We start from the raw sequence: 27,152 nt of genomic DNA, 5'->3' as shown, positions 1-27,152 counted from the left end.
GCCCACTATTTGGTGGTGTAGCAGTGAAAAAGAGCCCTAGTGCAACAAATCTGTGTTTAGCGGTGTAGCAGTGAAAAAGGTCCCCACTTAAACAGTTTCTCGCTGCGCCACGTTCCGAACGTCGTTTAGGCAATTTAAACTGGTGTTGCGGTATAAGAAAAATCCATATCATAAAAAAAATAAAAAACGGTTTTCGGTATTAACTGGTATACCGCCCAGCAATAAATAAGCTTATGCAATTTGTTTTTCTACCATCAGAACTTGTAAAATGGTATATTTGGAATGAGTATACCTGCTACTTCACATCTCAATCTTTAAAAATATACACCCCCACATTACTTAAATGTTTAACATAGCAAAGCTTATTATCCAGCCTATTGTAAAAGTTGTGTCTCTCAGTTTTTTAAACAATTCTTATTGTAAAGTTGTGAAAATGAGGTGATCACAGACCCTTGAACAAGTAAATAATGATCTTCTTAACATTTATGCCTGCTAACGGAGACAAGAAGTTTAAAGCACTGTCACTGGGCTATCAGGCTCATTTTACAGGTAGACAGCACAAAGTATTTGACTGAGTTGTATTACAGTAGCTGTCAGTGCAGTACATTCACCAAATTCTTACATGAAATATTCTGTCCATTAGTTTAGAATATGCAGCATAAATCATACATATGGGCACACAACTACAAAACTGAAAAAGGTAATCCAATACTTTTGTTATTGATACTATTCAGAAATGTACAGAAAAAGAAGCAGACTGTGTTCATATAATCAAGGCAAGGTAGATATTTAAATATTCAAGAAAATGTGTTAAAAATTAAATAGACACAGTTAATAGATATCATAGTTTAGTGATACTCTATGTTCACTATGACTTCAAATTTTGCAAATTAATCAAAACAACAAAACTGCACCTTCAGCAGTCAGTACTGACTAATTGCACAAACTGTCATAAAAGACCCCCTAGCCCATCTCAATCTTTGCCTTAAAGTCTACCAGCTTGAAAAAAAATGGCAGTCATGAAAGCAGAAAAGCCAATTGTTCTTCTATAAAGATTAGTAACTTACCTAATCATTAAGAGTTCAAGCTTGCCAGGCGTAATTCAGCTATTTGTAGCAACAAGTACTGTACATTTGTTTCCCTCAGCTGTAATTGTTAGGCTTTAAAGCAAAACCAGAGCCCATCGTTTCTTAGAGTAAACCATCATTCTTAATTCTCTTCTCACTTCCTACAGTCTTAGAACAAAGTGTAGTATCACATTTTATTTAAAATATTTCAGTTTGAGTGCTATGCTGTTTTAAAAAAAAAACTAAGACATTTGATTTTCATGTTTCTGTACACAACACTGTTTACTCATGAAAAGTATTATGATGAAGTACTAAAGTACTAAAGTCGACGACCAAACCATTTTTGCTTAAAATTTTCAAAAATGGAAATTTTCTTCATGACTGTAAATCATACACACAGCTTAAAATTCTTTGGCAAGTTTCACTCTGGCTAAATATCTCTGGAAGTCTGCTCCTGGGAAAAGGTATGACAAATTATTTGTTTTCTTTCCTGTAATATCTGATGCAAGTAACTGAAACATTCAGTTACTAATTAGAAGCCCTGATACTCATACATGGATGTGCAGCTTGATGCACACACAATTCAGTCATACACCTCCTCCTCAATCAGACTCTTTCCCTTCAAGTCTTCCTTTAGTCAATTCATTCACCTTGAAACTTAAAATTCAGTACTAAACTGTGAAAGTGGTTTTGGCTTTGGTGACGATCAGTAGCTCTGGTAAGTATTGTTTGTTTGTGTTTCAACATGTTTTCAACTAAAACTGAATAAACCATTTTCATTAAATCTGCACATTCTGTATATACATTGCTTACTGTAACTGAAAGACATATATTTCATATGAGCAACTTGCCAATCACCTTTTACAATAAATTACATATTTTTTTGTTTTGTTTTAAGAATAGATGTCACTTAATTAAGAAAGGAAGAAGGAAGTCATAAAAGCAAAAAACAATTTAATATCACATTAGATTTAGTTAACTACCGTACATAGCAACAATGATTTTTTTCTACAAAAACTGCAGTAAAAACAGTGCATATATATATATATATATATATATATATATATATATATATATATATATATATATATATATACAGACAAAGAGAGAGAGTGAGAGAAATGTCTTATTAATGTGGGCAGGCAATTCAGATACTGTACATCAATAACAAACTACACAGTTGACCTTGCACAGTAACACATTGGATATGAGTTGTTTTGATGATACATTCCTAGGCCAATTTAAATTCACTCAGATACATTTTTTACAAAGAAATGAGAAAATATAACTGAGAACATTTAGTACAAGCGATAAGCTAAAAAATAATATAATAGAAGGGGTTAACTTATGCAAGAGGAAGTCTGTCTTGACTCCTCTCATTCCTGAGGTTTTTGCTGAGATAGTATAAATGAACATTATTTCAATGACTAGTATTATTATATAAGCATTATGTAGACTACAAGAACACTCTATGGACAAAACAGAAATTATTTCAAAACCAAAACACTGGGTCTTCCTTCTTTTGAAATAACAAGAAGCCACTCAGAAAAGCATACAAGTAATAGAATTTGATAATTGGCTCTTTCCAAAAGGCAAAAACCTGTTATGTGAAAATAACAATTACTTGAAGATATTTTGTATATTTTGAAATAGATAATAGCCAATATGTATAAACTGTGATAAATCAGGCGTACAAAGAATTATTATTATTAAAGGGAAATGAGAAAATAAAGGTAAATAAAACAACAACTGTGCAATCACAAGAGGTTTTCTTAAATGGAGTTCACTATGAAAGGCACTATACATATACTGACTAACAAACTGCTGTTTTTATTAAGCAGTGACTTCTGTTTTGATTCTACCATTTTATACTCTGTACCATGGCTTCTTACTGATGTGACTGCTGTAGTTGTTTTCACAAAATGAATAATGATTGATTGATAGCTTGTGTCTCACACTGTTATAAAAACTAATGAATGTGGCATATATTATTGATAAATATGGTTTCTTTTAAAGAAACATTTGCACACAATTTTGAAGTTGTTTTTGTTTGAATAAAGAATCTGACATCCATTTTGTAAAACGGTCTTCTTTTTATGCAGGTTCATAGAGAGCAGGATCCTACACTATAGGACAGGATTCAAAGCAGAAACCATCCCTGAACAAGATGCCAGCCTATTGCAGGACACAATCATACTCACACCTACATTCATTAAAACCAGGCACACAGAGTCACCAGTCTAAATAACCCATAAGCCCTGAGATGTGGGAGGAAACTGGAGTACCCAAAGAAAACCAATGTAGAGTCCAAACTATTTAAATACTGTACTTGAGCCAGAGACTGAACACAGATCACAGCTGGTGTGAGGCAATAGCACAAACACAAACAGCATCTTTGCAGACACACTATTTTATTTATGAACTTTTCAGGTTTATCGAGGCATTTTGCAAAATATATAAAGTACTCATTTAGTTTGCTTCCTAAATTTGTAAGATTTTGTAAACCTGTTCTTGTAATTAGAAAACATCCAATATGTTATTCTATTTTAAAATGTATGTACAATTTCATTTCCTTTTTTTAATTTAAATTTGCACTGCTATCCCATCTGTAGTTACATCCTGAGTCCACCCATTGCTGTCATAATAGGTTTCTAATGAATGAATATTTTATTCTGTTAATTTGCAGGTGTAAACTATTTAAAGGCTCAGCAAAGACTTTATTTCCTGAGAGTCCTCAGGAAAAATAACATCACCTGAAAACTGCTGGTGTCCTTCTATCAATGTTCTATTGAGAGTATCCTGTGCTACTGCCTCTGCGTGTGGTTTTCCAGCTGCACAACAGTGCAGAGGAAAACACTTCAGTGGATCTTAAAGACTGCCCAGCAGATCATCGGCTGTTCTTTACCCTCTCTGGATGAACTGCACAGCTCTCGCTGCCTCAGGAAAGCGGAAAACATCTTGAAAGACTCCTCACACCCCGCTTATGACATGTTCCAACTGTTGCCATCAGGCAAAAGATATAGGAGCATCAAAACAAAGACAAATAGACTGAATAACAGTTTCTACCCTGTTGCTATTAGGGCACTGAATGCCACCTAATCACCTCCAATGCAGCAGTGCAATAGATGACATCTTGTGCAATAGTGTTTCATGTGCAATTAAGGTCTTATGTTGAATGTTTGTGTTCCACCTTATTTCTTCTTATCCTTTTGTAATTATATTTATTTATATTTTGACACCGCAGGGACTGCACCTAATTTCATTGTATTTGTTACAATGACAATAAAGATATTCTGATATTCTGATTCTGATTCTAAAGAATAGTCTGATTTTTATAAATGAGTGAGGCTTCTGGGAAACAATTGGATTTATAATTTTTTAGTTTAAACACTCTCAAAGAAAAATCTAGCAAATATATCAGTTCATAATTTAATTACTTGCCTTGTTTCTGGTATCTATCTGTAGTCAGAGGTTAGCATCACATTATGATGAATTTTAATAAATAAGGAACTCTGTCAGTCCCTTTGCTCCATTTATGTTAAGCAAGCATTAAACAAAATATATTGATATACCGTTTTCACTGCTTTTAGCAAATTTTTAAAAAGTATTTTCCTTGTAAGGTTTTGTCCATAATTTAATTCTAGTTTCTTTATAAATGACATTTAAAAATCACCAAATGTCTTTAATCAGAAAGGTTTGTAAATTAATCTCTATGACAGTAAAAACAGCAGTCAATTTGGCTCCCAGGAATGAGTTTGGTGTGAGGCAGGATGATATTTTTGGAAAATCTATTAAGTATTATTAAGTCACAAACTGTTATCAACACTAACACTAAATTAATTTATGAACAATAAATTCTGATGAACTTTATTCTTCAAATCATTGCTGTGATCAACCATACATGAAACAACCAAAATCAGACCAAGATGGAAGCAGAACATAAATGAACAAGCACACATATGAATTTGGGTTTGTCTATCCAAGTTTATCTTCTTGCAGGACAACGGTAATCTACTTTAAGAATAAACATAAAAATATTTAAGCATTTAAAGGAAAGGTATCCAGTAAAAACTGTTTAGGCAAAAGAAGAGACATACCTATGTTGTAAATGACAGAAAATTTCAAGGATGTTGACCCAGCATAAATGCGATTAAACAGAGTTAACCACAATGAGTATTTTTTTTAAAAAGCCTTTTTTGCCAAACCTAATATTTAAAAAAAAAAAACATGCAATTTTTCACAAGCACAATCACTCATGTAAGCATCCTATTATGTAAAACAGCATCTAAAATACACAGGCACACATAAGTATTATTAATGTTACAGACAGTAGTGGTTGTTCCTGAAGGAATTCATGTCTTAGCAACGAACACAACAGAGGCCACATTGGAAAAAAAAATAAGACCACCTTTTCCAAAATTCTTTTTGGTTTTAAAACCATCACAAGAGCAAAACATCTCACTGTATTTCTGTTAATGATAGTATCCAGGCATGCAGTGTTAAAGTCACTGAAAAGGCAAGCAATGTATCACAGGAAAAAAGGTGAATGATGAAGTCAGTTTCACAATCACAGTGAGTCACAGTGTTTTTATAGTCCTTATGTGCCAAGAAAACCCAAAAGGCTTTTCTTTTATATACAGAAATGCTATATAAATCAAAGTTGCCCTTTTGCTGTTACTGTGTATGCAGAATGACACTGCCCTGTACCGAGATAATGTTGCTTACATGTACAAGACATTTTAAACATTGAAACAAGACAGAGGATCTGTGTTTCATGTCATTATTTACTTCTCTACTTTAAACAAGATTTATAAAAGCAAGCACTTTATACAATTCTTTCATTATGGTAGAAAACATACTTTTAAGTACAGTAGGTAAATCTGCATTTTCTTGCATTTTTGGCAGGCACGAAAGCTGAACTCTGGTTGCTTAATATCAGTCCTCTGTTAAGAAAAACACATTTTCATTGCTATTCATGCATGTTGCTAGATTACTTATGTTAAAAGAGATGAAATCAAAAATAAACAAATTAAAATGCCTTTCATGTGGACACCCAGACTCACACAAATGGGAACAATTTAAAGTCACCTAAAATCCATCTTTGTAATATGCAAGGAAACAGGAGTATTGGAGAAGAATATGGTGTGAACATTCAAAGTTCACACATATAGTAACTAAATTTCCTGGAGCTGTAGAGCAACCACCCTTTTTATAAGGTAAGTAAAAGATTTAAAAGTATCCTCTCATTATCTTACAATTGTATATTCTAATGATTTTTAAGGAAATAAATGTTAAACAACATTGTTAAACAGTATTAGGTCAATCATGGACAATAAAAAAAAAAACTAATTTAAAATTGAAATACAAACACAATACAGTTTACAAGGGGGCATGAAGTATGACAGTCATATGTTTTTAAACAGTAGGCAGCTGGATAAAAAATCTAGCTATAGTATGCAAAAGTATCATAAATCACCTACTGCTGTTAACATTAAACAATGCTAAGAACTGTGACATAACTCACTGATGATCACTTGAAATAACATTGTGGCTGCAAACACATCAGTTTGGGGTTCACTAGTGTAACAGTTCCACACTTCTACAGTTGAACAATGTCATATTGTATGAGTTCATGTTTCACCAATACCCTTCATTGTTTACAGGTATCTTAACAATACAGTTTATCCACTAATGTATAACTTATGCTAATTGTCTCTCTGGTCGGGAAAACAATCCAAATTGTCAACAAGAACGAAGGATTCAATTTCCGCAAAATGACACATCTATTTTGTTATATTTAAAAATAGCTGAACAAGGAGGATAAAAATAAATGCTATCTGCTACATCTCTGCAGTTTAGCATTTTTTTTTCTTGGTTGCTATTTCATAAAGAATGCCTTGTAGCATCTTCAATAGCAGAATATTTGGCAGCGCACAAACCTCACTACAGTTTCAATCTATAAAAAACAGTTATAGAAAGCAACACACAGTTGACAGTTTAATGCAAACACTGCATTTTGTAATTTGTGGACATATGACAAATGTTAGTCAGAAAAAAAACACAAGATACCAGTAAAGCATATTGTATGATTAGCATCCCTCTCCAGGAGAGAGTTAAGATAATGCCAAAAATGTGTTAAGGTCAGTGCATGCATTTGTACAAACTGCCACTTCCAGTAATCAGCAATATGTTCATGTACTGTAGGTATCAAGCTAAATGCCTATATATGCCATGCAGCTGCACATTTCAGCCAAGTTTCTGTTTTAAAAAAATGACCCACATGCCCTAAAAGAAAAATCTCTAACTGATAAATAATATTAATAAACTGCCAGTGTTAAGCAGCATTCAGTGATTGGAAGATTAGCAGAACTTTCGATACAGCAGGCCTTTTTATATGAACTCTAATTCCATTAAAGGCACTGTTTAAATGCCATGCAATTTGTTTGCCCAACACCGATTATCAAGTATCTCTGGAATTGAATCCAAATTGAAACCAAACATTTCCTTGATGGACTAACAATAGAACATAAAGTGAAAGCACAGTGAAGGCTATGAGTGACTACCAAGGTAATGCACAGATATCAAGTGACTTCCCTTCCCACTGGTCTTCATGGGAAGCAAGGCGTTATTTAAATCCAAAGACTGTAGTCCAATGGAAAATGCTTGAAACAATTAAATGGTTCCATCTTTCACTTTTCACACACCCAGCCAGCTTCTTCAATGAAACTTTGCTGATGGAAGGTCTGGGCGTCTTGTCTGAATTATTTTTGGTTTTGGGCAGTTCTTTGGTTCCTCTTCGTCTTCTTCATTGTCACTGTCGCAGACATGGACAACAACACTAGGAGTAGACTCCGTTCCTGCATGAAGCTCATATTTCTCTCCTGAAAGAGCAACAATTGAATCATAGATTATTAAAGCTTATTTTTTATTCAATCACATTGTACCACACGAAAAATTAACTTACAAAATCATGATTACTGTATTAGAATATGAAGTACTGAAAAATGAAAGGTCTGTTAAAGCTTTCATAAGGATATTTATGAAGTTATCTTTCTTTCCTTTCCACTTATCATTTATACTTTAAGACATTCCTAAGATTAGGTCATTGATAGTATTAGCAGTTAAAATTTGTAATATGTGTATGCAGTAAGTATGTAAGATTTGGAGAGCCTGATGACTATTTATCCTTTTATGTTCACTAATACAAAATCTGTATATGTATTGTACCCATGCAATTACTTTTCTGTAAAAAAATTAACAAAAGTGGGACATTTTGTTATTCTCACCTACAGCATTTAAATATATATTCAGTTATATATCCTAAATGTGACTATATATAATAGTAGTGCCATTCAAAAACTGACATTCACAGGAAGTGAATTTTGTTTACACTATTGCCTTTAAAAATATTACTAATATCTTGTGCAACTAGTGAGGAATCGTTAGTGCTGATACTCAGTGATCAAATGTTGTAGGTTTAAATTCCATACCCAATTAATAATTTTGTGAAATTTATACATTCTCCATGTGTTTGCTTAGCTTTTTTAAAAGGGTAATCCAGATTTTCTTTTACACATTCCAAAGATGTGCATGTAATGCTAATTTGCAACTTATAAATTGGTAATTTGTGATGGACTATGACCACATCAATACTTTGTTCCATGTGTTGAGCGAAGGATAAGCTATAGCTCTTTATTACCTTGAATTGGCTTAAGCAGGACAAGGAATGTTATGTTGTATTTGTGCAATTTTAATCACATTGAGATAGTATTGTTTGTATGATGCATAAATGAGATATTTCATTGGAGTGCAAGTGTTCTGAGCCATACTATGCTGTGGTATAAGGATCCAAGCATTACCAGGTGGTTTTGGAATTGGAATTCTTTATATCTGGTGGTGGAAAGCAGTCATTATACAGGGCCAAGGTGGCCTCAGAGCATGCCAATTACAAATCAAGTTTAATAAGCTGGACGTTATACACAACGCAATATTTCAAGACTGGAAAGAATCAAGCCAATTCTTTATTTTAATTTCAACAAATTTAATTATCTGATTTGGATTGTAAAATTGGAGTTGCAGTGTTTGCTTTTTATACCAGAATTTGCAATATTTATATGAATTTGGCAGACCAATACTGTTTAAACTAATATTAAACACATACATGAATATCTTACAATGTAGCTACATTATTGCCTATTGACACTGAAAGCAAAGCAGACTCAGCGTCAGGATGGCAGGTACAAAAATGTTAGTCATAATAGAACTGATTAAAAGATGTAACTTGAAGTCACTGAATGCTATAATCAATAGAGCTTTACAGGGGCAGACATGAGAAGACATAGTAGAGAAGAATTTACATATTAATAGAAGGAATTATATACGTCAAGAATCAATCAATTGGTGGTGAACTTTAAGCATGGAAAAAGATTATTTTCACCTACATGAATCAATGGCCAGGTTTAAAGGCAGCACAGAATTTCAAATTCTTAAGCACCAACATTTGCAGGTCTATAAACACATCTGTTAAAGTCAAGCACCTTTGCCAACGTCTGTTCTTTTTGAGTCAATTAAAAAAGTTTTTAGTGTCACGAGGGTGCAATCACCATTTCGTACAGGTCCTTTAATTACCTACTACATCACAGTTTGTTAAGACAGTCTCACAGTCGAGAACAGGAAGCAGCAAGAGAGTTGAATTCACAGCTTCTTAAAGCATTGTTCACCACCTCTCTGATGTTGATTCACTCTACTACTTTAGAATGTAATCCAAAGCCATTGACATTTTTTCAATTTCATTCCACATTATCTCCCTACTCTCTTTTCATCTGGTAAGCAATTTGGGTGTATCAAAACTGGATTTGATAACAGTACTTACCCACAACCTGTGAGATACATGAGCTGAACATGTTGACCATAACAGTTTCCTATCTAAGTTTGATGACATATATAATAGTGTATAATAGTGTTTGTGTTAATGTGTTAACTGGTTTGGGGACTGCAGGGAAATGATGATTTCTGTATATGTTTTACAATACACCTGCACTGATGTGTAATATTAGTGAGCTTCACTAAGTTAAATTCCATGAAACCTATACTGTATTATTATGGCAATAAAGTAATGTATAATCACAAATTCTGAAACAAAATGCTGAGTAAGTTATTTCAACAATATATCACTATTTAAAAAATACATAAAAGCATGCTGTAAAAGGTATTTTAAGTGGTCAAATATATTTATAGTGAGAAATAGGTAAACTAACCATCCATAACTGCATAATCCAGTTAAAGTTCTGGAGCCAATAGCATCAGATGCAAGGATGGACAGACCCCATAAGGGGCAGTTTACTGCAGGACACACTCACATACATGCCTACTCTAAATCATATGTAGTAAGTTTTAAATCTTAAATTAACCTAATAACTACATAATTAGAAATGTGGGAGGAAAACTGGACTGAGAATTAATCATGCAGATATGGGTACATCTTTCAGACTGAACACAAACTGCACCCAGGTTAAGATTCAGATCATTTCATCCTTGGTTTCAGTTTCACATCAGAAAATCCCATAAGTGTAGTCTTTATTATTTAATTGAATCTTGATTGAATGAAATTCATACAAATGAAGAAATAAAATTAAAGATAAGCCCTTCATTAGATAGTATGGCATGTATCATTTAATTTACAGTAACCCTTTTTCCTTTTTCGGTTTCTGGTTCCTTAAAACAATCCTAGCGGTACACAGTTTATTTTCTTTTGCAGAGTAAGCCAGTATATTCAAGTAGCATAGATTCAAAACTAAAACAGCACCCTCAATTTCACAGAAATCTTCTGAGGTTTTGCACCACACTGTTTCCCACAAATTAACTATTACTACTGTGCTAGTTCTGTGTTGTATACAATATGTCCATCCATCCATCCATTATCCAACCCGCTATATCCTAACTACAGGGTCACGGGGGTCTGCTGGAGCCAATTATACAATATGTGCATATTCAAATTTAAGCAATACAAGGCTGAAATGTATTTTTTGCTTACAGGGTATTTGGGGATTAACGCTTTCTTCGCTCACTTTTCTCCTCATACCTGACATCAATGCTATCAGCTAATACCAAGGGCTAATTGGTCAGTGTCATAGACGGAATTTGTGTGATTGGGCTTATCATAGCAACACTGAACGGACAGACCCACATTATAATGAATTCCAAAAGCATAATACAGAACCTTTCACCAAAAGGGATGAAGATTTAAAAATAACCCCATGTTAAGAATTTTACATTTTTTATCTTAAGTGGAAAGATATCACAGCTAGCCAACATTCTTTTAAATGTACCTAACAATCTATTTCAATCTGATTATGGTTTATATCATTGATATTAGTAGTCCTTCAGGCAGATAGCACAGCTAGGGGCTCTTAAAAGGTAAGGCTGTGATTGAAGAGCACTTTGGATCTAAGAAAATATAATCTACTGTAGAGTTACTAAGGCCACTGATAATAATAATAATAGTGCCTCTGTTTAGGATTTGATAGCTTATGCTTCACAGAAAAATTGCAAGGCTTACACTATATCTGAAAAGCTTACCTCACAGCTCCAGGGATCTGGGTTTGAATTCCACCCTGGCCACTGCCTGTGAGGAGTTTCCATATTCTGATTCTTAACTGTTCACATTGACTTTGTCTGGCTATTCTGATTTGATCCTAAACTACAGACAACATTAGGTTAGGTCAGCAGTGGAGGTCAATCATTAATTAATGCCTTCAGCTTCCAGAATATTCTTTGGCTTCCAATAGGTGGGTTAAGAAAAAGTCCATACAGGCTTGGCTTCTTCTTGGACCAGGGTTCCCAGCTAATTACTAATAAACTGGTTACTGGGTTACTGTTATTAAAATTATTTTCTTCCACCTTTATACACCATGTGTAGAAGTGTTTGGGTGTTCTATAAAATATGCTGATATCCCATTTGGAGGGTGTGGTGGTACTTTTCTTGGCCTCTTGTTGGTATGTCAGGGTCAATGAAATTTAAAGGATCTTGAACATGTGAGAAGTTATAACGGCTAGATGTAGGAATCACTTGACTGGTAGGGATGTTGAGTGGCCAGAGATTAGTTAAAAACAGAACCAGTTTCAGGGTTGAGTGAAAGATTCTTTTTAGTATATTAATGATTATAAAGAGTGCTAGTAGGTGAGTCACACCACCAGTGCAGTGGGCCAGGCTAGAATTTGGAGTTTAATTCTGTTTTGTTTTGATACTTCTCCCTTTGATTATCTCATTCTTGTGTGTTTTGTTAAATAAAACAAGTCCTTTTGATACTTTTCAGTTGTGTGGCATTTTTGCTGTGGATTGGAACAGTGCAAAGAAGCGCCAAAATGGATAAAAGCTGTTTCCATGCGAAACAGCTGAAAAATAAAAATTTTTAGAAAAGCCTTGTTACATTATTATCATGTGTGATGAAAACTTAAAACCATAAAACTTTTGTTTCTAATTTTCTTTTTTCACTTGTGGAAATACCCTTTACTAATTCTTATAAAAATAATTATAATAATTCTTAACAATTACATAGTGCTTTTCTCACTACTCAAAGCGCTTTACACAGAACTTCAACTACCACTAATGAGCATCATCCACCATTATTGCGCCAGTACGCTCACCACACACCACACATTAGCTATTAGGTGGTGAAGAGGTGAGAGATAGTTAGCCAATTAAAGACAGGGGATGATTAGGGAGCCAGGATGAGCAGACCGTGGTGGGCAATTATATCCAGGACATCTGGATACACCCTACTCTTTATGAAGGATACTCTGGGATCTTCAGTGACCACAGAGAGAGCCAGGATCTCAATTTTAGGTCTCATCTGAAGGATGCTGCCATTTTTAAAGCACGGTGTTCCCCTGACTGGACTGGGGCACTGAGATCCACATTCAGACCTCAGGGTAAGCACTACCTGCTGGCCTCACATAGGGCCCGAACAAGCTTAGCTTCAGGTCGATTACCTGTTCCAGCTTTTACTCGGCACTCTTCCCATTATATATAAAGAAATTGTATAGATATGTTAAATGTACCTAACTAAAAATATTAACAAATATTCATACTGTCATGGAAATGGAAGATGCTGAAAAGGAATGTCAAGAAATGTCATTGTCGTTAAAATTGAGTTTACCAATGCATTCTGCTATTAGCTTACTAATATATTATACTAAAAAAGGCTTACAAAAGTATGGTGTTATTTTTTCATAAAATCCACCTGTGTGTGGAGTTTAAACACTCTCTCTCTATTTGTATTGTTTTTTTTCACATAATGAAAGCAATTCATTTCATTGTGTGGAACTGAAAAATTTTTATGGATATTTATATTTGTGTCTTTTTAAATTTAAGGTTACCTATTATTCTCAATTTTAACAATACAAATTAAGCCTTTATATGCCATTTAGATGGCGCAGTGGTAGCGCTGCTGCCTTGCAGTAAGGAGACCTTGGTTCAGTTCCTGGGTCCTCCCTGCGTGGAGTTTGTATGTTTTCCCCGTGTCTGTGTGGGTTTCCTCCGGGTGCTCCAGTTTCCTCCCACAGTCCAAAGACATGCAGGTTAGGTGGACTGGCGATTCTAAAATTGGCCCTAGTGCGTGCTTGGTGTGTGTGTGTCCTGTGGTGGGTTAGCGCTCTGCCTGGGATTGGTTCCATCCTTGCGCACTGTGATGGCTGGGATTAGCTCCAGCAGACCTCCGTGACCCTGTGTTCGGATTCAGCGAGTTAGAAAATGGATGGGTGGGTGGCTGGGTATGCCATTTAATTTGCTTCATAATATTTTAACATATGTATGTTTTCATCTATCATAATGATTTACAGGAGTTATATTTATTTTCATACAGTTTTGGTGTTGGAAGCTATCTTGCAATTAAAAATGGGGAAGTGTAGAGGTATGTTTAATATACTGTAAACACAGTTGGGTTCCTACAAATGCATTGTGACATCTTAGGAAAATTGGATGACTGTTGAAATTGGACATTCCAGCCTTTTGCTAACTGTAAAACTACTTTATCCCAGTAGATGGCTGCAGAGAGCCAGCTAAGACTTGCTTGAGTTCTGTCTCCAATGGTAATCAGTTGTGATTTCTCATGTCTCATAAGAGAATACTGGCACAAAACAAAGAATATTAATCAAAGAAGATAAAAAGCTGCACATCCATCTTTGATACACTTTGCATCATTCTGAAAAATAAATAAAGTCAAGTGGAAACATTCTTAAATATGCAATATAAGCTGTACTTAGATAGTGCTCAAGAAAAGGGCCGTTGGGTGTTACATGAAAAATACATTTTTTAAAAATAATTATCCTTTGATAACTGAAAGACTGAGATGCATATGCAAATACAAAAAATTCCATCTGTAATTGTGTTAATTATATTTTCTTTTATCAACTGCATTATGTTACCTCTCAGAAAAGCCCAATAGAATATGTGGTGGAACATAATGCCTGTATTGCCGTACTGATTATGCAGTTATTTCATGACTGATTTTTTTTTTACTGTTTGTGTTTTGTTTTCTCAATAAAATAAAAAGAAATGCATATAGGTATGAAAGCAGGATAGTAGAAATTGCAAAATATGTGGCACAGAAATAAAGTGAACACTGTAGCTATTTTCAGTTACAAGAATGGCAAGAATAACTAAAGAAACCAATGCAACAAAATAGATGGATAGATGGGGTAGGCCACTTTCAGCCATGCCACCAAGTTATACTGCACCATAAATGTCCTACTAAGTGATGATTGTAACTTTAAGCATGTTACAATAGACTGTCAGACACACAAGCCCAGAGGACATTGTAACTATGGAGGATGATAACAGTGTGACACAATAACTAACTATGCATCTGTTTCATGTGTTTTATTAATCAATACAGTTCTATGCAAAAGCATAAGAAACAGCTTGACAAATACAAAATTATGCTAGTCTGTCTGGTTCTGGTTTAAGCATTACTGAGAATATGGACATCCAAACCAAGATGTATTAATTTTCTTTGCAGAATTGTATTCCACAGAATCAAAGATCTTCACAAAAAATGAAAGAAGTATGGGTAAAGGTTTTTGACCTCCTCTAATGCTCTCAAGAGCGGCTTGGGCATATAATTACGGATAGAGGTTTGTACCAAACTGATTAATATAGTCATTGTATACCTGTTTCTTATTTTTTATTTGGAAAAAAACCCAACAAATCAATATGTTGTTTGTAAATGTGTGTGCACTCTCTGTATAATGATGATTGTAAATATGTGCACTTTTCAACCAATCACATATACAAAAGGTCATTTACCATCTTGTTGCTTCTTGATAACACAAGTAAACTCCCATTGGCTTATCAGCTGCCATTTACAGCAATATACATGATCAGTGTATTTGGCATCACTATTGTACTGAGCTTTTATTTCTACCATCTACAGCCATTACTCTGCACAAGTTGACTGAGCCTTCATCGACTTCTTTTATAAAACTTTGTAACCTTAGGATGAATGAGTACTGCCCATTATTTATGCACAGGTTGCACTGTTGTACATTGTTTGCTTTATTGTTGTTACTGATACACCTTGTACAGCACATTTGTTGCCCACTACTATGTTATATTCAGAACCATTTAAATGTTTAGTCTTCCCTCTGAATTGTACATACAAACACGATTGGCTAGAAAGACAGTGTTTTAATGTGAATGTCATTGATTGAGCAGTTAATTATGTGTTACAATCTGATATATTAAAAAAATAAATCCTCATCATAAAATGGCTTAATAAGAATCAATTAAACTATTAAAATGCTCTTCAATATTGAGTTAATAGTTCCACTGTAATGACTAATTGTGAAGAGGTCACAATCGCCAGTGGCATAAGTAAAATTACCAGACTCTGAAGAAACACTAAGTAATACAGTGAAAAGCTAATTCCCTGTTGTGGGTAAAAATCCCATGCGTGGTTTTGGTGTGTTCTCCCTATATCTGCATGGCTTCTCTTCCTGCTACTCTGAGTTTCCTACAACATTACCATAAATTTCTGAGGAAGGCTAAAGGTAAATTTTTAAATGGTTCCTGGATGCGCATGTGTGAGTGCATGTGTGTGTGGGCCCAGTGGTGGAGTGATGGATGCCTACTCATCTGAAAGCCTTCCATGACCCTGAATTGGATTAGGCCAATCTAAGTCGGAAATTTCTTCCTAACTTTTATGTTTTTTGCTATACAAAAACTTCCTGAAAATAGAAAATGAAATTTACAACACCAAACATAATAATGAAATACTGATTAGTCCAACAATTTATTTTTGGAGTTGAAGGTTAGTATTAACTTAAAAAAAACAGGGATTAGAATGGTCCATAAAAAATGTTACTGATTAGTAATTGTACTTTATTTGAAGGAAAATAGCTTTGGCAAAATGAATTAATCAGTGTAACACCGGCACCCTTTTTCTTAGTACTATTGATTTTTACAATTGACATCAATAGAAGAAGGAAATTGTTACATTTAGTTGTCATGGCCTTCTTTTAAACATAATTTTCTGCAAATAACTGAAAGTAGAAGGGACCAATTTAGCCTTATTAGCAATCTAAAAGATTCTTTGTATACAATATAAAGAACAACACCAGTCAAAGTGAAATTAATGTTTTTCATAGCTATCTGCTTGATTTGCAATTATTCTGAAATTATACTTACTACTTTAGAATAAGAATTATATGTTGTCTTTCTACTTTTTTAAATACAAAGTGCAAATATGCAGTAAACTAAACATAAATATATTTTGTTATTTTCAAAATATATTTACAATTTGTACTGTGTTTACTTTTATGTTACTTCAATTACTATTTACAAAAGAAACTCACAACAAGAGTTTGTGCTTAGAAAAATTACTATATATCTCATTTTTATTGGTTCTCTGATGGAACTAGAACCCATATTATAAATTACTTGCCCAAATCTCTATTCATGTGTCCATTGTAAGAAAACAGTGGTGTTTTTTGTAGGTAACCATGTAAAAAACTATTGCTCTCCAAAGGAACTGTCTTAGGTTTACAAAAGACTACTACATTTGTATGTTATTCACAAACTTTTTCTTGTAACAGTTTTTTTTTATATATTTTATTAATTTTTATTGTAATCATTCCATACAAATAGATCAATTTATAACCAAACAAACTGAAGACAAATCAAACCCCACCCCTGAGAAGGAGAGCTTAGCTAAAGGAGAATTGCTTAGGGCTTTTTAATAAGACAACAATAAGCAAAAAAAAGGGAGAAATAAATATATATGTAAATAAGAGATGGAGAAGGGACTTAAATGTGGTTAAAGTTATTTCTCTTATTCTAAAATAATATTGATCAGATCCTGCCAGGTTTTGAAAAAATTTTGTATAGATCCTCTAACTGAGAATTTGATTTTTTCCAATTTCAAATAATATAAAACATCGGTTTCCCACTGACTTATCAGAGGAGAATTAGGATTCTTCAAATTTAACAGAATAAGTCTACGTGCCAAAAGTGTAGTGAATGCAATCACCATTTGCTTGTCCTTTTCCTCTTCAAGTCCGTCTGGAAGAACACCAAACACAGCTGTTACTGGGTTAGGAGGGATTGTGACCCCAAGGCTGTCTGAAAGGCACTTAAAAATTTTTGTCCAAAATGATGTTAATTTGGTGCAGACCCAGAACATGTGACCCAGTGAGGCACGAGCTTGGTTACAGCGTTCGCAGGTTGGATCTTGCCCTGGAAATATTTTGGACAGTTTTAAGCAAGACAGATGAGCTCGACACATAATTTTTAGCTGAATAATTCTATGCTTTGCGCATATGGAGCTCGAGTGAATTCTCTGCTTTGCTACCTTCCACTCCTTTTCTGATATATTAAGAGATCTTTTTCCCAATGTCCTCTTGGATCTTTGAAAGGTAGGGACTCTAATAGGATTTTATATAATGCGGAAATGGTGTTTAATTCCTCGAAATTGAGCAGTATTTTTTCCAGCATTGTGGAGGGTGCGAGGTTGGGGAAATCGGGCAATTTCTTTTTAACAAAATTTCTAATTTGAAGATAGTGAAAGAAATGTGTAGCTGGGAGGTTGAATTTTGAACATAATTGTTCAAAAGATATAAATATGTTGTCTATATAAAGATCTCTGAGCATTTTAATCCCAAAACTTTTCCAGGTATTAAAAACTGGATATGTTTGCGAGGGTTGAAAGAGGTGGTTTTCTTGCAGAGGTGCCACCGATAAAAGATTTTCCATCTTAAAATACTTTCTAATTTGGTTCCATATTCTAAGTGAGTAAAGCACAATTGGGTTATTAGTATATTTGCAATAACTTGCATTTATTGGAGAGCAGAGCAGGGAGTATAAAGAAGTACTACAGGATTTTACTTCTATTGCAGACCAAGCATGTGTATGTTCATTTATTTGTGTCCAGGTTTTTATGGTGTATATGTTTGCTGCCCAGTAATAAAACTGAAAATTAGGTAGAGCCATGCCACCTTCTGTCTGAGGTCTTTGTAGGGTTGCTCTTCGGATATGTGGGTGTTTTGAGTTCCAAATGAATGAGGTTATTGTTGAATCTAATTGCTTAAAAAACGATTTATTGATATATATTGGAATGTTTTGAAATAAAAAAAGAAGTTTAGGAAGGATATTCATCTTAACAACGTTAATTCTTTCGGCTAAAGTGAGATGAAGGGTTAACCATCTATCCAGGTCTTGCTTAATTTTTTCCATACAGACGGCAAAATTTTGTTGATAAAGAGCTTTATGATTACTTGTGATATTTACCCCTAGGTATTTAAACTGATCTGCTATGGTAAAAGGTAGGGTGTCCAATCTAATAGTATATGCTTGTGAATTCACTGGAAAGAGTATACTTTTAGTCAGATTAATTTTAAGACCAGATATCTTTTGAAATTCTGTTAGTGCTGTTAGAACTGCAGGGACAGTGTTTCCTGGGTCTGATATATATAAAACCATATCATCTGCATATAGAGAAATTTTCTGTTCCAGTCCTTCTCTGACAATCCCCTTTATCTGATAAGAATTTCGGCAGTGAACCACCAGTGGTTCAATAGCGATTGCAAACAGCAGTGGCAACAAGGGACATGCTTGTCTGGTGCCACGTTCTAGCTTAAAGTAATCTGAGCAAATGTTATTAATACAAACTGAAGCTTCTGGATTGGTATACAGTAGTTTGATCCATGCACAAATATTCGGGCCAAACCCAAATTTCTCCAATGCAGTGAAAAGGTAGTTCCATTCAATCATATCAAATGCTTTTTCTGCGTCAAATGATAGTAATATCTCTGGGGTGTTTAATGTTATATATTCACCAGCAAAATCAAACAGGCGTCGGAGATCGGAAGATAGATGTCGGCCTTTAATAAATCCAGTTTGATCCTGTGATATTACCGAGGGCAGCACTTTCTCCATCCTTCTAGTTAGAATTTTTGAGAGTATCTTAACATCATTATTCAGGAGTGAAATTAGTCTGTATGATGCACATTGTAACAAGTCCTTATTTTGTTTAGGAAAGACGGTGATTAATGCTTGTCGAAATGTTTGAGGTAGTATTTGGTTGTCTCTAACTTCTGTAAATGTTGCCAATAAGAGGGGAGCTAGCTGAGTGGAGAATTTCTTATACAATTCTACGGGGTAACCATCAGGGCCTGCTGATTTCCCGCTTTGTAGTGACTTTATAGCATCTGGTAATTCTGTTAGCGTTAGAGGTTTATCCAGTTCCTCAACACTTAAAGCATCTATTTGTGGTGTCTGTAATGTATCCAGAAAGTTTTTTTTTAAATTTTTAATCATTCATGTTGTACACATTCTACAGCTGTTACATACAGTACTAATCATAACACCTACAACACAATGCCACTTAAAAGTTAACATTCATTCATCTACTTAACTCTCATGATCCAGTTACAGGGTAGCAGAGAGTCAAACCCAATGATGCCATTGTTTAGTGTTTTATTAACTAAGACACTCCCATTACAGCAGTAGGTTAACTGAGCTTAGAGATTGGACTACACATTATTAGCTAGCAGTTATCTAGAGCATTACACATAAATTGACAGAGGTTTTGGAAATATCTTGATAGAGTATAAAGTTATGTCACACCAACATAAGGGACCACAGCTTCAGGTTATGTATCAGATCACAAAACTTCAGGAATTTACTCACATTTTTTATTTGATCTGTGATTGTATGTACATAGACTTATAAACTGACTTTTACCTCTGATCTGAATGCACTGTTAGAATGTGACAGGTACAGTGCAGCAAGTAATCCACGATAACAGACCAGGCACATTATTCATTTTAGAATTTCAAAGCAAACTGAGGTTAATAAGGAATTGCATGATGCTGATTATACTGATTCCGCTATGTAAAGATACTGCTATTCTAACTATTTACTCCTTAAGTGCTCTAACTACGTGATAAACAGTTTTAGTACAATAAAATATTTCCACCCACAATGAAAAAAATAAATATCAGAATATGTTGATATAGTTTGGAAATTATAACATCAATTAAATATTAAAAATAAGTTCTTCCTGTAGATGATTTTATGAATATCTGAAATAAAACACTAAGATGCCTATCAGATGGACCAAAGCTTTGCGCAAGCAATGGAATCTTGTGTGACTAAGCACAGTTTCCACAGTAACAGCAGCAGGTGCTTATAACATCCTTCTTGCTGGTAAGCTGAAAACAGCAAATGATGTCAAACTGAATTTGTGACAAAAACTGTGTACTGAATATGCATTAGAACAATAAATATGATTCAGCTCTCTATTAATAGAATTACACTACTGGAGAAAAGTTTTATAACACCTCAGTTTTTCCAGTTTTTCTTCAAATTTAATCAGCTGAAATGTAATGAATGACCTAAAATGGTGAAAGGTAAGCAGTAAACTGCCAGGTTTAAAGTTAAAAGTTTAGGATAGCAAAAAGTGAAAAAAAGGAAATCTCAGAATATTACAATTGGGCCTTATTCAGGGAATAACTAACTGGTTACAACCTACAGATGTTCTGCAGCAATTAAAGTAAACTAGACTTAAATTAAGTTGAAGCAAATAATTTGCACAGGTGTCCCAACTTCTATTAATTACTTAAAAACCCTATGTCTGTCTTAAAGCAGAGTTGGAACAGACTGTGTTACTACACCCTCTGAAGTAATACTTGGACAATATTACACTGGCATACAATTAATAAACAATGGCAATTAAAAAAAAAAAAAAGACAAAATAAGTTGCTGATATAATAGACAAACTGTGGTAACCCTTTTGAAACCATTTCAAGGTCTTTGTGTCTCTGAAGATTTTGAGAAGTTAGGTAGTTATGAGCAGCCCCAATGGGCCCCATCAAAACCAGTTCCCAGAAAGACAGAGTTAGTAATAGTTGGTGACTCATTGATTAGGGAGTAAGTTTGCTCCAGAGACAGAATCTCACAGAGTGCGTTGCCTTCTGGATGCACAAATGGAGGCTGTGGAGCAAAACTGACAGGGTGGTCTTCTCTGAAGTTCTGCCTCTGCCAAGGCCCAGTCTAGGTAAGATGAGAAGGGAATTAAAATGTAGCTCAAATCTTGGTGTAGGGTGGAACGTTATAGGTTTATGGTGTAGGGTGGAACGTTATAGGTTTATGGGGCATTGGGACTCCTTTTGGAACAGATGTGAAGGGTTACATCTGAACCGGAGGGGCACCAATGTGTTGGGGAAGAGTATGAGTAAGTTAGTTGAGGACTGTTTAAACTAGAGTATGGGGTGGGGGGTGGAGTTTAGGGCAGGCCATGTTTAGAACTATACATTAAGTAATAAACAATGGTGTATTATTCTAACACAACGTTTAAATGCAAATGCAAAGGTAAATTGAGTAACACATTAAAATAGCTTGTCTTAATGCTAGAAATATCAAAAATAAAGAAGTGAGTTGGAGTTGTATGTAGTGGAGCATAATAATGATATTGTATAGTAATAACAGAAACCTGGCTAAATAATAAAAATGGGTATGAGTATAACATAACGGGGTACACATTTTTTAGGAAAGATAAAACAGAAAAGGAGGGGGATTGCTGTTTCTGTAAAAAAAAATTTAAATGCAAGTCCTATTCAGTTGGACGATGAGCTCCATCTTAGTGACAATATGTGACTTCGCCTGGAAAGCGTTAGGGAAAGAGGTCTTATTTTAAGAGTGTATTATAGACCACCCAATGCAAACAGTAATTTCAATGCACATCTTTTTGTAATATTAAAAAGGCAAGTTTACAGAGGGATATTATAGTCATGCGGGACTTTAACTACCTCAATATTAACTAGAATAACCTTGCAAATAGCACAGCATAAGAGCAGCAGTTTTTAGAAGTAATTAGTGACTGTTTTTTAACACAGTATGTTAAGCAGCAACGTGAGGCGGAAGCCTGTCTAGATTTCATATTTTCTAATAATCAGGATATAGTTGAGGACGTAGAGGTGATTCAACTGCTAAGGCCAAGTGACCATAATATGATACAGTTCACTGTGGTTTGGAAGAGTGTCTAAGGAGGACAGACTGAGATAAGCTTTTAAGTGTGGAGACAGTTGAGGATCAGTAGAAAAGGTTTATAAACATTTTACATGTGATGCAGGACAGTTACCTACCTAAATTTGGAATTAGTGTGAATTAAAAAAAAACTCTGCAGTGAGTTAATAAAGAGTTATAAAGGCAACCATTATGAAGGATATTAGGGAAGCTAAAAGGCACATAGAGAGGAATACAAAAGATAAGACGAAAGATGACCCAAAGAGAATCTTTCAGTATTTTAGTGGTAGTGCATCAGGAATTGTAAAGGGGAATTAAAAACAAATACAGAGAAACAGCAGATGCTTCCACATGTGAGGAAGTACTGTAGATAGCCTCCCATTGGTAAAAAGGACTACTAAGGAGGCACTGAGTGATTTAGAAATTGTAGGGTGAAAAGTACTGCTTAGATTAACAGAAATCAAACAAATCACCAGGGACAGATAATATTTACCCTTGAGTTATTAAAGAGGTTAGCAAGTATATATATAAACACTTGACTAATATTTTTAGGAAGTCACTATGACCTGGTGAAATTTCGAAGCAGTGGAAAATGTCAAATATTATCCCGTTATATAAAAAGCATAACCGAGCAATTCCAAGAAACTGTATGCCAGTAAGCTTAACGTTTATTGTAGGAAAATTAAAGAAAGGGATTATTAAGGATTAGGACTGAGCAACACATGGCAAGAATCAGAGTTTTACTGAACAGTCAGCATGGGTTCAGAAAAGGGAAGTCACATTTTACTAACATGCTGAAATTGTATGAGGAAGCAACGAAAGGATATGATCAAAGTGGAGCATATGATATTATTTATCCTGACTTTCAGAAAGCATTTGATAAGGTTCTACATGAGAGGCAAAACTAAAAGAAGAACATCAAACTAAAAGAAGTGGGAGTTCTGGGTGATGTTTGTAGATGGGTGCAAAATTGCTCAGACACTAGAAGCAGAGGGTTATGGTGTGAGGAACCCTATCAGAATTGGCTGACGTTAAGAGTGGTGGTCAATGGAGATCAGTGCTAGGGCACTGCTATTTTTAATATATATAAATACTGTATATAAATTACTTGCATAGGAATATAAGTAACAAGCTGGTTAAGTTTGCAGATAATACCCAGATAGGTGAATTTGTCAGTTAATCTGGAATCTGCTGAATCATTAAAGAGGGACTTGGACATTATACAGGCTTGAGCAGATTTGAGGCAGATGGAATTTAATGTTATTAAATGTAAAGTATTACATGTAGGAAGTAAAAATGTTAGGTTTGAATACACAATGGGAGGTCTGAAAATTGAAAGTACACCTTATGGGGATTTAGGAGTTGTAGAAGACTCGACACTATCAACTTCCAGACAGTGTTCAGAAACCATTTAGAAATCTAACAGAATGTTAGGTTATATAGAATGATGTGTAGAGTACAAGTGCATGGGTGTTATGCTCAAGCTTTATAATGTACTGATGAGGCCTCAACTAGAGTACTGCATACAGTTTTAGTCCCCAGGCTACAAAAATTACATAGAAGCACTAGAAAAAGTTCAGAGAAGAGTGACCAGGTTGATTCCAGGGCTATAGGGGATGAATTACAAAGAAAGATTAAAGGAGCAGAGTATTTTCAGTTTAAGCAAAAGAAGATTTAGAGGAGCCATGACTGAACTGTTTAAAAGTATGAATGGAATTAGTACAGTTGATCAAGACTGTCCTTTTAAAGTGAGTTCATCAAGAACACGGAGACACAGTTGGAAAATTTTTAAGGGTTAATTTTGCACAAACATTTGGAATTTTTTTCTTTACACAGAGAACCAAAGACACATGGAATAAGCTGCTATGCAGGGTGGTAGACAGTAGGACTTTAGAGACTTTTAAAACTTAAACAAAATTAAGTAGCTAGGACTGGTGAGCTTTGCTGGGCTGAATGCCCTGTTCTCATCTAGATTGCTCTAATGTCCTAAAAATTTTATGTGAACAACAAAAGTTAAGGAAGTTTTCTAGTAATAAAAACAGGTAAACATAAAAGCATATTTGGCTGATATTAGAAAATAAACCCAAATAACATATAATTTCTTGATTTTAAAATATGTTTCTTACAAGTTAGTGGTATTATATACCAATAAACTAAAGTTCAAGATTGTGGATTTGAAACTAGAAGACTATTATACAGTAAATGTAAATTTTGAACTTTATAAGCCAGGGCCTCATTTTAAACCTGTACATGCAAAAGCCTAACTGTGGAATTTGGGTGTTAGGCTGCCTGGGGTGAGAACAATCTCTAGACAGGACAATTATAATTTGGGCCTGATCATTGTGCCTTTTAGATGCCTCATACCCTTTTTCCTTTGTGACTGCAGTTGTATCGTAACATACAGAAAATGCATAACAATTCAGAAAATGTGTCTCTCAAAGTAAATATAGCTGAAACATTAGAACAAAGATTCTTCAAAAGTTTTAATGTTTAGCTTATACATTTATAATTATTAACATTTTAAATTATTTAATTTATGTATTAACACATTTTATCATGAAAATATCACCTCAAGTACAAATCTTAGTATTCTAAATTTACTGAGAACTGTCATGACATGAATTTAATGCATTCTGTGTCTGTCACATCATTTGGCATTAAATGTAGACAGTTTAAGAAGCACTTAGCTATTAACTTTTGTTGTGATGGATTTTGAGAACACTTGTAAATTAATGATAGATCTAAAAATGGTATTTACAAGGTCCTTAACGTTACAATGCTTTTACGAAACACACCCAAGATCTATTACATACAAGTAAGCATTATCATCTCATTTCAGAAATGGTCCTTCCGGTCATGTTTCGTATTTTAAACAAAAATCGCCAACTACCTTTTATAGATTAACATCAGTATAAAGCTCAAGCAAAACATTTCGGACAATATATATTTTTGTAGGCATGTTGTATAGTTCAAACTTCTGTTATTTTAAAAAATAGCACTTAAATATGTTAAGGAAGTCTGTATGTCAGACACATTTTGCCACTGGCACAGTACTATTTGTAGTTAATACAAGATCAAAAAATCACTTACCTGGTCCCAATTTTGCCACTGCATATAGGAGGTCATAATTAATTACAGGTGTGGCATCATCTAGTTGCTTCCATCCTATAGGTGGGGATGCTGGTGGAGAAATTAGGAACTGTTTAGGAGGTTGAGGAGGAGCCAAATGTAAGTTATCCCCGTCTGTGCCTTGATTCGGCACCTGTTGAATACAAAAGCATAAACATAAAGGATTCTCCAATAGAATCATTAATTGCAGCTGGATATCATCACGCACTGTTAGACAATAATATTTATAATTACCATATCCAAATGCATTGACTAAGTGGTTACATACTTTCCATAAAATGCACATTATACATTATTTACACTTAATAAAATAAATAATAACAATTAAATTATGTACTTATCAATCATATAAATTATATTATGATGAATGTCAATTTCCTGACTTGTGTGTACTTTTGTCATTATTTAGCTAGGTACCACTAGTACATTGATGTTTTCTTTTGGTGGCAAAATCTGAGTATCTAAAAAAGCAGGGAGTCATAATCAACTGTTTTTTAGATCTAGCTAGTAAGACAAACACAGGCTATCACAGTCTTTCTTGAGAAATGACTGGGTATAAATTAAACCTCTACCTAGTAGTTTGTCTAGTGGGTAGACACAAAACATGTGCTCTGTCTCTCGGTTTGTCAGAGGACTGGGACATTGTGAAGTGGGGTCTAGCCTCATGTGGGGAGGCAAATTGGGGGGGGGCGGGGGGATAAGGGGGGGAGAGAAGGAGAGCAGGCTATATCTAATCTATCCTTTAAATCCTTATAACTATCAATGCAACAATAGGCTGTATGGCAATAACTCATTGGGAAATTGGAAATTAAGATTAAAACTGCCTCACTACCAGTTAAGAATATAAAATGACATTAAAAATTCAGAATCAATGTCTCCATGTTGGGACAGTTAATTTTGTGAGCTGGAATGTTAAAGGCCTGCTTTAAAGAATTACAGAGAAAGAAAATATGCTCACACATAACAGGCTTAAACGCTAAAATAGTATTTTTACAGGAGACCTACTTACTAAGCGAGGATCAATTCCAGCTACAAAAAGACTGGACTGGCCAAATGTCCCATTCTAGCTTTACAAAGAAAACTAGAGGTGTGGGAATTCTCATACATAGAACAGTCCCATTTGTAGCATCAGATGTAGTATCGGATCCTGAAGGGAGATATGTGATGGTCATGGGCAACTTATTTAACTGTAAAATGATTTTGATAAATGTTTATACACCCAATGTTGATGATAAGGAATTCATGCAAAATCTGTTTGCATCCATTCCCAATGTGAACACTCATAAAATTATAATGGCTGGGGACTTTAATTGTGTTTTAAATCCACTCTTAGATAGGACTCCTGCCACAGTGGGGACGACATCTAACACTGCAAAGACAATTACACAGTTTGTAACCGACCACAACTTATCTGACCCCTGGAGGTTTCTAAACCC

General features: G+C 34.5%; 1 protein-coding gene across 3 annotated transcripts in view; it reads right to left on the bottom strand.

The window, feature by feature from the left end:
• Positions 1–2,008: 2,008 nt before the first annotated feature.
• rcan2 (regulator of calcineurin 2) overlaps positions 2,009–27,152 on the bottom strand; it is a 191,724-nt gene continuing 166,580 nt past the window's right edge. For all 3 annotated transcript variants that reach the window (XM_028796834.2, XM_051924231.1, XM_028796835.2), the window contains 2 exons: positions 25,678–25,849; positions 2,009–7,948 (listed from right to left, as the gene is read on the bottom strand). In XM_028796834.2, the coding sequence (XP_028652667.1) occupies positions 7,785–7,948; positions 25,678–25,849 (336 nt within the window). In that variant the 3' untranslated portion in view covers positions 2,009–7,784. The remainder of the gene's footprint in view (positions 7,949–25,677; positions 25,850–27,152) is intronic.

The sequence above is a fragment of the Erpetoichthys calabaricus genome, chromosome 3 (assembly GCF_900747795.2).
Source record: "Erpetoichthys calabaricus chromosome 3, fErpCal1.3, whole genome shotgun sequence".
NCBI lineage: Eukaryota > Metazoa > Chordata > Cladistia > Polypteriformes > Polypteridae > Erpetoichthys > Erpetoichthys calabaricus.
This window is presented reverse-complemented; position numbering and strand designations above follow the sequence as displayed.